This window comes from Onychomys torridus, chromosome 23 (genome assembly GCF_903995425.1).
Source record: "Onychomys torridus chromosome 23, mOncTor1.1, whole genome shotgun sequence".
Taxonomy (NCBI): Eukaryota; Metazoa; Chordata; class Mammalia; order Rodentia; family Cricetidae; genus Onychomys; species Onychomys torridus.
Window position 1 is genome coordinate 20,699,440 of NC_050465.1, and position 12,358 is coordinate 20,711,797.

At 43.0% G+C, this 12,358-nt stretch overlaps 1 protein-coding gene across 2 annotated transcripts in view; it reads left to right on the top strand.

The window, feature by feature from the left end:
* Ppp4r1 (protein phosphatase 4 regulatory subunit 1) overlaps window positions 1-12,358 on the top strand; it is a 51,130-nt gene that overhangs the window by 8,911 nt on the left and 29,861 nt on the right. Inside the window, exons 3-4 of one of the 2 annotated variants that reach the window (XM_036173039.1) lie at window positions 8,518-8,653; window positions 9,244-9,350. In XM_036173039.1, the coding sequence (XP_036028932.1) occupies window positions 8,518-8,653; window positions 9,244-9,350 (243 nt within the window). The remainder of the gene's footprint in view (window positions 1-8,517; window positions 8,654-9,243; window positions 9,351-12,358) is intronic. The other variant, XM_036173040.1, reaches the window with a different exon arrangement.

Below are 12,358 nucleotides of genomic sequence, written 5' to 3' on the forward strand. Positions count from 1 at the left end.
CTACTGTTAACTGCTTATAAAATCCTCAGGGAAGGGTGTGACCTGTGAGCTCCTACCTTCCATAACAGAATGTTGACAGGCCCAGTCTTGTGTTAGTGTAAGCACTGTGAGTTCATGAGTGAAATGGCTGTGTCATGTCTGGATGAAAGCAATCTGCAACACTACTCCCTTCATCAAGACCAGAATGGTGTCGTGCCTGGACTGGAGTTAAAGATGATTGTCATTCGCTTGATAGGTAGGGGTGCTGGGACCTGAATTTGAGTTCTGGAAGAGGAACCAGTTGCTCTTTGCTGCTGGTCCCCTCTCCAGCCCCAGTTGTGTATTTATTCTTGTTTGTTTTTTGAGACAGGGTTTCTCTGTTTTGATGCTTGTCCTGGATCTTGCTCTGTAGCACAGGCTGGCCTCGAACTCACAGAGATCCGCCTGGATCTGCCTCTCAAGTGCTGGAACTAGAGATTTATTTATTTATTATGTATATAGTGTTCTGCCTGCATGTATGCCTTTGGGCCAGAAGAGGGCGCCAGATCTCATTGTAGATGGTTGTGAGCCACCATGTGGTTGCTAGGAATTGAACTTAGGACCTCTGGGAGAGCAGCCAGTGCTCTTGGGTTCTGTATTCCTGCACTGCAATGTAAGCAGTTGTTCAAAAGTATTCTACATCTTATCATCCACACCCTATCAGAGAGACGCTCTTGTGTGGAGTCCTTCCTCTCACCTCACTCCAGTTTGTGCTGTGTTGACAAGAGTTGACGCCTTGCCAGTAAATACTTGTTTACTGTTTGTCATAATTCGTGATATATTCTAGATGGTAAACAGTAAGAGCAACCATGAAAACAAACATTTAAGTTGTACGATTGAAGAAAATCTGTGTGTGTTATGTGCATGTTTGTGCACATGTACAGTGTATGTGGAGGTCAGAGGGCCGTTTCTTTCTCTGTCACAACTTGCCTTATTTCTGAGATGAGGTTTCCCACAGAATCTGGAGCTGGCTTTGAGTAGAGTGGCATTGAGAGTACAGAGACTGACCGCACTTGGCTCTTCATGGGATTGCTGGGATCCGAACTTGGGATCTTCACTCTCTGCGTCATCTCTCAGCCTGGAAATTCACATTCCACCTCTCTTTGTACAGAGAAACAGACTCAAGCATAAAAGTATATTGGGACAAAATTCTGTGGTAAAAATGGAAAGTGATCAGGAAGAAAAAAGAAAGTAAAATTCCCAGTTTAGTGGGTTTCTTATTTCTATTTTATGTTCATTGGTGTTTTGCCATGGGTGTCAAGTTCCCCGGAACTAGAGTTACAGACAGTTGTGAGCTGCCATGTGGGTGCTGGGAATTAAACCTGGGTCCTCTGGAAGAGCAGTCAGTGCTCTTAACCTCTGAGCCATCTCTCCAGCCCTTACTAGTTTCTTTAAACAAGTGGAAAATGCATCTCTCACGTCTGTCATGAAAATAGACTTTCAGGTTTGGCGTCTCAGGCTTTGTCCTTCAAAAGTCTTGCACTGAAATAGAGATCTGAGCCATCGTTTTGTTTTTGGTTTGGACAGGGTCTCTACACAGCCCTGGCTGTCCTGGAACTCTCTAGACCAGGCTGGCCTCCAACCTAAAAGATCCACCTGCCTCTGCTTCACAAATGCTGGCTTTAAAGGTGAGCGTCGGATTTTTGCTTAAAAAGATCTCTTCCCGCTGCTTTTCAAGCTCCAATCACACCTCCCTCCCATCCCCCCCCCAAAAAAAATTGGTTTCATTTCCTTATCAGGCCAACTAAAAGTAGGTTGTGTATACCCACACACACATGTACCTCCTGAGGTTGACCTTTAGCCTTCTTTTTTTTTTTTTTTTTTGGTCATGTGGTCCATCCCTGCCACTACTGCTCAGGTGCTATCCTACTTACTGGTCTTGCAGGATTCATGAAAACACAGAAGGTACCTTGACATTTTGTGTCTCTGGTAACAGTTTTAAATGCAGAGTTGTGGGAGTGGAGAGTGGGCTCTATAAGATTTATAAGACGACATTGTTGTTGTATGCCTTCAGAGCCTTGTTGGCCCCACAGTGTAGTGAGCACATCTGTGCAGTGAACACACTAGTGTAGAGATGGAGGAGGCAGCGGCAGGAGCATCATTACAAGTTCAAGGCACAGTTGTACATAGTAAGTTATTTATATGACTAGACCTTGTCTGAAAAAAAAGCATAAACAAGTCCTTTGTAAATGATAAAATCTCTTAAGTAATTGGTCAAGTTCAACCAGATAGTTCATAAGTGGCAGAACCTGAGAGCTAAACCTGGACCCATTTAGATTTTTATACTACTACTTTCTAGTTTTACACTTTTACATTTTAGATCATACTTTCTTTTAAAAGACTAAAAATTGGGATGTTTCTAACTACTTGGATTTCTGTTAAGTACAAGGAGGTGGGTGTGGCTTAGAGGGTGCTCTTTGCAAGGACAGCAAGGGTGATTTTTGTGACTGTTTTTATACAGAGAAGTACTCCATTGTTACCATAAATGTTCTTGTTATTTCTTTGCTTTGTCATCTTTTTCCTTTTTGTTTGTTTGTTTGTTTTTTCAAGACAGGGTTTCTCTGTAGCTTTGGAGCCTGTCCTGGACTAGCTCTGTAGACCAGGCTGGCCTCGAACTCAACAGAGATCCACCTGCCTCTGCCTCCCGAGTGCTGGGATTACAGGTGTGCGCCACCACCGCCCGGCTTGTTTCTGAGTTTCTCATTATAACCTGTGGCAGGCATTTGCAGTGTAGGCTAGGTAAGACTTGGCCTGTAGTCATCTGTGGTCAAGGCTTCCTGGCCTTCATCATGGTGAAATCTCGTGTATTCAGTGCAGGCAGGAGTGGATGAAAAAGCAGGTGTGGTGGCATGTTGGGGATGCTGAGCAGGAGGACTGAGTTTAGGAGAACGGGGCACATGGTGAGATCCTCTTTGAAAGGGGTGGTCTTCTAAGGAGACCAGGGAAGATGACTCAGGCCAGAGAGAGTCCATGAATCCTGACTGAGGCAGCAAGTCGAGAACTAGAAAAATGAGCCTGTTGCCAGTGTCTGTGCCAGGCTGGGATGTGCTTTTTGTGTAGAGTGTCAGCCATGATTGATAGGAAACAGATAGGAACATAATATGGTTTTATTATAATTTGAGAGTATCTTTTTCAAATACGTTGTTAAATATTTAAATTAGTGAGGATATTATCAAACATAGATATCTGTAGGCCCCATTCTAGACCTGCATATTCAGTATCTGAGTATGTGCTCTAGGAATATGCGTTTTAGATAAATCTCCACACTGGTCTCAAACACAGCAGTGTGGTTAACAACAGCTTTCCTGCTCTCCCTCACCTTTTATGAACCAGAATCATGTTTATCTTTAAGGTGAGCACATGTGAGGCTCTGATGAAACAGTTTGGTCATAGTCATAGAATTCTAGAGCCTGCATAAAGGGGCCTGAAGAGACCATGCTAGTTCAGCAGCCTTCGTTATGAAAGAGAGAACTGATGGCAAATGAGTGTCCAGTGGCTTCCATAGCTCTTTAGCTCATAATGAATGAGGTATTTTATGAATTATAGATTTGAAATTATGTAAAAATTTTCTGCACTGAGTAATTATGTACATGGTTTAATGTTTATTTAAACACAGTTTGAAGTCTCTGTCCTTTTAATAGGTGTATTTAGGCCATTTACAATTAGTGTTCCCAATTATAATATGGTTGGGTTTAAATTTCTTCTCTGGCTTTTTTTTCTACCTTAGGGTCCTGTCGCTGCTTTACTCCCTTTATCCCCCCTCCCTTAATTTTCATTATTTATGGGCTTTATTATATATTCATGTTTGATTTTAAAAATAATGGTTTATAATTTGGGTGTGTTTTAATTACAGCTGTGATTGACACCACGTAGTGTCTCTCCATGTAGCACTTTGCAGGAGCACACTCTGCCTTTGTCGTCTTGTGCGTGTTGCGTGTCTGTGTGTCTGTATACACTGTAAATAGCTCTCATTTTACTGTACTTAGTTTTGCCTTTCAAGGCTAATAGCCTTTTTGTTTACTTATTCGCCATTTCTGATATTCTTTATTCCTTCGTGTAGATGTAGATTCTCATCCTCTACTGAGTGTCTGCTGACAATCAGCCTTTGTATGTCTGAAAAAGCCTTTAGTTGAAAAGTTTCTGGCTGTTGGGTATGGAGTAGCAGGCTGATCTTATTTTCTTAAAAAAAAATGGTTTATGTGTATGAGTGTTTTGTCTGCATGGATGTGTGTGTCTACGTGTATGCAGTGCTGGCAGAGTGCAGAGGAGAGCACCAAAGTCCCTGAGCTGGAGTTAGAAGCTAACCTGAGTTCTCTCCAAGACAAGCAAGTACTTTTTTTTTTTTTAAGATTTATTTATTTATTTAGTATGTAGACAGTGAGTGTTCAGACTGCAGGCCCAGAAGAGGGCACCAGATCTCATTGTAGATGGTTGAGAGCCACCAATAGATTGCTGGGAATTGAACTCAGGACCTCTGGAAGAACAGCCAGTGCTCTTAACCTCTGAGCCACCTCTCCAGCCTGCAAGTACTCTTACACATAGTCATTTCCCAGCCTCCGGTCTTCGTTGGGATTTCTCAGTTGTTGCTCTGCTGACTTCTAGCCTCTGGAAGTCTCACTCTGTTTATATGTTTATATGTGAGATCTCTAGTTGAAAAGGATCTGTGACTAGGGTTAAATAGCTTTAGTGTAGATAGGTGTAGTAGTTTTTTGTTTTTTTTTTAATAGTTTTTGCTGATGGGATTCATTGAATCCTTTGAGCCTATGGATGAATAGTTTTCATTAAATTTGGATTTTCTGGAGTTCATTATTTCTTCAGATATTCTTGGGTTCCCCTTGCTCCTTTGGAGACTTCGAATGTATGCATATTAGAATGCCTGACATTCTCCTCTGGCTGAGTGATACTCTCTTCTGCTGTGCTTGTTTTCTGTTTCACTTTTCAATGCTATTTCTTCAAGTTCCCTGTTCATTTCTTTTGTATTAACTGTTGATCTGACCTAGTGTGTTACTAGAAGGTCAGAGACTTGAATATTCATAGTCCTTTCCTCTGTGTGCCTTCCTGAGTCTTCAGGGGTGCTCATCACAACTGCAGTGCAGTTAGATTGTTTCTCATCTGTATCTCCTAGTTCTGCTGGCTTGGTTAATTGAGTCTGTGTGCTGTGGATCTCTATTTGTGGCTTGCTTTTTTACTGGCTTTTCTGTGTCTGTTTATTGATTTTGTTGTTGTATGCTGAACATTGAAGATTTTACCCGTCATGAGTGCCATATATTTTTGCAGTCGCTTCCATCACTCTGGGAATCATACTTTAGAACCTGAGTTAGTTACCTGAGGAGTCTCATCCTTAAGTGCTCACTGTGAAGCTGTTAGGAAGAACTGGAGCAGCCCCCAGTGTCAGACTTGGGCACCCTGAGGCCTGTGCTAGTGACCCTGTGTGTTGCAGACATCATTTGTCACTAGTGGTGGAGACAAGGACTTTATGATAGAGATCTGTCCCCTGATCTCAAGTAGTTATCGCCTCAGACATCACATCCATGTAAATGTATGTTGTGCCAATATTCACCTAAGACTCAGTGGACCTTCTAAGGTGGATGTGTGGTGGTGTAGCCTAAAATCTCAGCACTTCAGGGGCTGAGGCTAAAGAATTGTGAGTTTAGAGTCCACATGAACTACATGGAGGCCCTGTTTTAGAAACCGAAGTGAAAAGGGACCAGCTCTCTAAAGTCCTCTCCTCTCAGGATTTCAGCCCTGCAAATTTCGCAGCTTTGGCCTCCCTGGGTTCTCAACTCAGGGTGTTTGAGGATCTGCCTGGTGGTAAGGCCTGTCTTTCCAGGCAGGCAGCTGTGGCAGAATGGGCTCATTCCATTTGTTTCATTAACTATCTAGTTAATGAGAATAAATTTGGTCGTTGATACCATCTTTGTTAGAAATGGAAGAACATGTTTAAGTGGTTTACTTTTCTTTTTAAAGAAAGAATTTTTACTTTAACAAGTTAAAATATTTGGAAGTAGCAATGTTATGTGTCTTATGTAGTTACTTTGATAGTATTCCATGGGAACATTGTTTGCTTAGCCAGTTTTACAAGATAGGTCCATGCTACACACTTGCTTAAGATATTTAAAACCCTTTTAAATAAGCAGTAGCACTGGGGATTTGATTGGGAAGTCGGTCTTTTGTATTATTCATGTAATGTTTGGGAGAAGTTTTTATAAGCTGCTACTTTTAATTATGTATCTGTATGGGATGGGAAGACAGTGACAGGCACTGATGAGAAAGGCAGCTAGCTAGAGCGAGGGGCAAAGTGCCATAAGTTAAGAAGAATAGGGTAAAATGCCTTGGCCTGGGGTAGATGCCTCTAATTGTAGTGCTTAGGAGGTTGAGACAGGATTGTATGTAGGTTGTTTGAGGCTAGCCTAAGCTCTGTTGTGAGTCCCAGGACAGGCTGGCTACATCGTGTGACTCCGTATACAGACAAACACTGAAAGTGTTAGGGTTTGGAAATGCCCCAAACGTATTCAGGTCCCTTAGCCAGGCTTCCCGGTCAGTTCCGTTCTGCTCACCACTGTGTTTCCTGTTGACTCTCGCTGCATGTGGAACAGTGTCCACTTCTTTTCCCTTTCTTTCCTTTCTTTCCCGTGTAGAGGTGTTTTGCCTGCATGTGTATCTGTGCGACACTTGTCTGGTATGACAGTGGCCAGAAGAGAGTGTCAGGTTCCCTGGGACTGCAGTCACAGGCAGGTGTAAGCTGCCAGTGGGTGCTGGGAATTGAACCTGGGTCCTCTGGAAGAGCAGCCAGTGCTCTTAACCACTGAGCCATCACTCCAGTCCCGTTTTTCCCTTCATCATGACAGGATCTTGCGGTGTATCCCTGGGTGGCCTGCTGCTTGTCATGTCGCCTGTGTAGACTACAAATTCTTTGTAGTCTCCTACTTCAGCTTTCTGAGTGCTGTGGTTACATGTGTGCACCACCACACCCAGCTTCTTTAACTATTAGAAAATTAAAACAAAATATACAATTTAAAACTAGTCTTGCTGGACATGGTTGCTCAGGCCTTTACTCTCAGATCTCAGTGAGTCCCAGGCCAGCCAGAGCTACATAGCGAGACCCTGTGCGCTAATTTGCTTTCTATTTCTGTGATAAACACCATGACCAAAAGCATTTACTTATTTATCTGTATCTGTTTCTTTGTTTATTATATTCGTTCATTTATGTATGTATTATGGCTGAAGGTTTATTTGGCTTACGTGTTCTGATCACAGTCCGTGTTTGGGAGTGGCTCTCCAGCGGGAGCGGAGGCAGAGCCCATGGAAAAGCTGCTTGCCAACAGCTTGTTCTTGGGCTTCTGTTGGCCTGCTTTTCTCACACCTCCCGAGACCACCTGGCCAGGGTTGGCGTCCACTATAGTGCCCCCAGAGTTGCCCATAGACCAGTCTGACGGAGGCAGTTCCTCTTCCCAGATGACACTGGCTTGTGTCATGTTGGTGATCACTAACTCGCAGCAGCAGCGTTCACCTTGCCCGTTAATAGTCTGAGCAATTGATTCTTCCCCAGCTGCAGTTCTGGAAGGCATGTTCTGAACTAATGGCCTCACTCCCCTCTCTCTACCTCCTCAGTCAGTATACATGGAGACACTCCCTTGCTAGGTGGCAGCATAAGGGTAACGGAAACTCACAAGCACAGCGGCCATCCTTCCTTTCTTCTCTTCCTCTCTTGGTGCTCAGTCCTGTTTAGTCCTGCCTCTCAGCCCTTTGCTTAGCTCCCTTGAAATCACACCTTTCTTTTAGCTTTCAGCCCTGGCTTGGTCTTCCCTCCCACAGCTGCAGCAGATGTGCCTTAGGGTGTGCATGTACATGTAACCATAATGATGGGTTTAACATAGACTTTTCTCAACAGAATGTCAACCCTTAGAAGACATAAGTATGTTCATGATTGTTTCCCCAACATAAGCCAAGTAGTTGACACAGGAGTATTTAATATTTGTGTAATGAGTATAAATACTAATTATAGTTTTTAGTTCTTTTCTAGTAAGTGATGTCAGGCACTTTTCAGCTTTTGTGTCTTTATTATAGAATTGACTAAGTCATTGTTTGCCTTTTTTTCACAAGCTGTTCTTGCTGAGCGTGTAAAAAAAAAAAATATTTTTTTGAGTCAAAATCTCACCATGTAGCTGTAGCTGTCCTAGATCTCACTCTGTAGCCCAGGCTGGCCTCGAACTCACAGAGATCCGCCTGCCTCTGCCTCCCAAGTCTGGGATTAAAGGTGTGCGCCACCACCGCTGACCAACCATGTACATTCTTGAGAGTCACCGAGCCTTTACGCTGAGTCTGTGTGACCACTGCACACTGCTGGAGACCGTTAACTGGGGTGGAGAGGGAGGGTTGTCCTGAGCTACGGCTAGCACCGAGCTGATGTCAAGAGTCTCCAGAAGCATGGGTTGCTTGGGCAGGCAGGGGTCCGTTCCAGTTCAGTGTTACAAGCAGTGTTTGTGATGTCTCTGCTAGTTGGTGTGGATGACTGCAGCTCAGAGTCTGACGTGATTATTATACCTTCAGCCCTGGACTTCGTCTCACAAGATGAAATGTTGACACCGCTCGGGAGACTGGACAAGTATGCTGCAAGTGAGAACATATTTAACAGGTGTGTGTTCTTCATCAACATGCAAAGGGAGAAGGGGGTCCTAGCCTCAGGAGGAGGGGTGTCATCCACCCGGAGGAGGCGGCAGGCGCAGCCAGTGTCGCCAGTCACTGCTGTTCGTTAGTCGTTGGCGAATTTTGCCGTTCATTTAATTGCTTATTGGGGAGTGCATGACCAAGAGCTGGAGCCCTTCCCGCTCCACTGTTGCTGAAGCTGAGGTCTCGGCACCAGATTTTCCTAGAATCTCAAGGCTCTACTGAATTTTTGTTTTTGAGTGTATATTAAGAAATACTCATACTAGTAAATACACCATTTAATGTACTGAAGAATGAATATATTTTACCACTGTTGTGCTGACAGGATAATTGAAATGAAAATTCAGTGACTAGAAATTTCCCCAATTATTTGGATAAAGATAGAAAAAATTGGTAATGATCTTATCAGTACTGGCTTTTGCTACCTAGGAAATTACAAGTTTAGTGTGTGTGACTTCCAATAAAAGGAACGTTGTCTTTATGGAACCTAAGGATTCTGTATTTAAACATCTAACCAGTATTGATGGCACTGAACTCCATTAATTTCTTTCTTTGTAGACAAATGGTGGCCCGGAGTCTGCTGGATACCCTGAGGGAAGTCTGCGATGATGAAGGAGACTGCGTTGCTGTGTTGGAAAGAATTGGCAGATTAGCTGATGACTCGGGTATGTGTCCACACAGAGAACACAAGGGTGTTGTCACTTCTGACTTTGTTGGAGAAATGACCACGGTAAGGGAGTTCTTTAAGATTTCCCGAGAGTTTGGCGAGTGACCCATCTAATCCCAGCACAATGGAAGACCTTGAGTTCAGAGCTTTCCTGTGCTACACAAAGGACCCTGTCTTAAAGAAAGGAAAAAAAAGATTTAAAGAGATTATTAAACCCATTAGTCATAGGGGAAAAAAAAATCTCCCAACAGTTTATAGTACACCCATTTACTTAATAAATCTAAGAAATTACTTCTGTCATTTATGTTAATATTTTAGGATCAGTAACTTTTAAGTAAAAGAGGTAGAAAGGGCTTTAAATATTTTTTGGGGAATAATACTTTATCTAGTTTTTGTTCGGTTTTGCTTTTGTTGTTTAGAGTCAGGGTCTGTCTGTGTAGCCCAGGCTGGACTTGAACTCACAGAGATCAACCTGCCTCTGCCTGTTGAGTGCTGGGACTAAAAGGGTGTGCTACCACGACCATCTCTAATCATTATTTGTAAGAAGGAAATTGGCTTCTTTTTAAAACAAAGACAGGAGAGTTTTCTTAAGTGTGGCATGGTGGTTCATGTTGGTGACCCTAACTCTCAGAAGACAGAGGTGGGGGTTACTCTAGTTGGAAACCAGCCTGGGCTGCATAATAAGTTCAGCTTGTCTGGGTTCTAGAATGAGACCCTGTCGAGAGAGAGGGGGTGAACTTGATTTGAAAATTAGATAATAATGTTGTGATGTTGGTTTTTTTAAAAGATTTTTTTGATTGTGGTAAAATGAATGTAATGTAAAATACGACATTTGAAGATAAATGTGTCTGTGGTCTGTGCATGCAAAGGCCAGAGGAGGCTGTGCTGTCCTGTTGTGTGATTGCCTTATGTCCTGGAGCTGGCTGTTTGACTAAGATGGCTGCCCAGCAATTTTCAGACCTGCCTGTTTCCTCTGCCTCCTGATGCTGGGCTGCGGGGTCCCACCACGTTCACATGAGTGAGGTGACTGGAGGTCTGGTGTTCTTTTCGCACAGCAGACGCTTACCTGTTGAGCCGTCTTGCCAGCCCCAATAGCAAGTTTGAAGCTCATATTTATACTTGAATTTGCAAGTAATCCAAAAGTAAATGTTGAAATCTCTTTTTCCCTAAATCTCCTTATTCAAATGTTTTTAGTTTCTCACAAACTTGTTGGATTCTCAACAAGGCTCGTTTTTTAAACTTGAGATTAACTAATCATTTGATGAGCAGTTCACTTATTTATTTATTTTGAGCAGTTCATTTATTACCTTAAAGTGTTAAGGTAAAAATTTTAAATTTTTTTTCAGAGTGGAAAGAACAGTTCTAAGTCTACTATTTAATCTTTGTCACACAATTGTTCTTGTGTTTACTTACTCTGAGGTGGCTTTAGTAAGGTCTGATGAACTGTAATTTTGTAGTTTTTGTTTGAGGTAAGTTAGATCTTAGTCATGTGACGGTGGTGTTGGGTTTGTTAGACTGACAGTGCAGAGGGCAGGCCATACTCGAGGAAAAGAAGGAAGAAGCTGGGAAGTTCCAGACGGCAGCTCTGGCCACAGGTGTCAGGGTGGGGGTGTCACCTACTTAGGAAAAGGAGGTCGGGAAGGCTGGCTGAGACCAGCTTAGCAGTATGAACTGGCTTTTGATGAGAGATGCAGTGCCAGGAAAACTGTCACCAAGATGAGTTGTTGGGAGCCATTCTGAATGAGCAGGGAGAGTGGGAAGGCTTGTGTTGACCCTGAGGTTCCCTGGTTCCTCTGGCCTGACTACAGTGTCCAGAAAGAGGCTGTGGAGAAATCCAGTAGTTTCCTGTGGACAAATGAGTTTGTCTAATTTTGACCTTGTTTCTTCCTTCTCTGTTTCTTGCCTTTAAAAGCCCTTTCCACGGTGAGCTCTAGTTTTATTATGCTGTGTTTTGGTGCAAATGGATTCTATTCAAATTTGTTATTTTTCTAGAATTTGTAGGTGTGTGTCAGGAAATTTCAACCATTAACTTTTGGAGTATTGTTTTTCCTCTACCTTAAAATCTTTTTTAAGTTTTTTAAGACTTGAGTGTCTGTGTGTGTATTTGAGATAGGATTTTACATAGTCCAGTTGGCCTTGAGCTTGCTATATAACTCAAAATAACCTTGATCTTGAAGAAGAAATCTTACAGCTTAAAGAATTTGGCTTATTGAATTTCTGATCCTCCTGCCTTCACCTCCCAAGTGCTGGGATTACAGGCATGCTCTGCCAGGTTTAGTTCTTGGCAGTGCTAAGCACTGGACCTGGGGCCTGGTGCATGCTAGGCAAGCACCCCAGCTGAGTGCAGCCCAGGCTGAGCAGATCTTTTTAACGTGTTGAGGATGTGGAGCTGTTAACAAGTGTATAATAATAATACTAGATCTCCATGACTTCACTGCTTTTATTTTCCATGGGCATTTGATAATTTCTCTTGGCAAAGTACCTGCTTGAATGCCCAGCCTGCCACCTGGTCACTGAGGGTTTCTGTTGCTGTCAATGACACTTCTCATGTTTCGGGAGCTTCGGGCTCTTTTTCTGTGCTCTGGCTTTTCTTGCTTCATTGTGATCTTTTCTCAGTATGTCTCCTGATGTGTCTTTGAAGTGGAGTGTTTGAAGAGTTGAAGCAACCTATCTGGTTGCTGACGTCTTGGTATGCCAATCCTTCTGTTGAGGTTTACTCTTGTTGCTGCCAAGGGCTTATTTTCATGTCCCTTAGGAGTTGTGAGTTCATTTGGTGGGTCCTCAGGAATTTTGTGTTTCTTCAGTCTCGATCATGAATGCCCGCAGTGGTTGGTGGTGTAGCAGGGGTAGTGGTTTCCTGCCAAGGTCTTGGTATCCCTTTGACTCTGCCGGATATGTAAGTTTGGAACTCTGTTCAGTCCAATATTCATCCAGGTTTTCAGAAAACATGGAGCAGGTTTTGTTTTGTTTTGGTTTAGTTTTGGCTTTGCTGCTGTTGCAAAATTT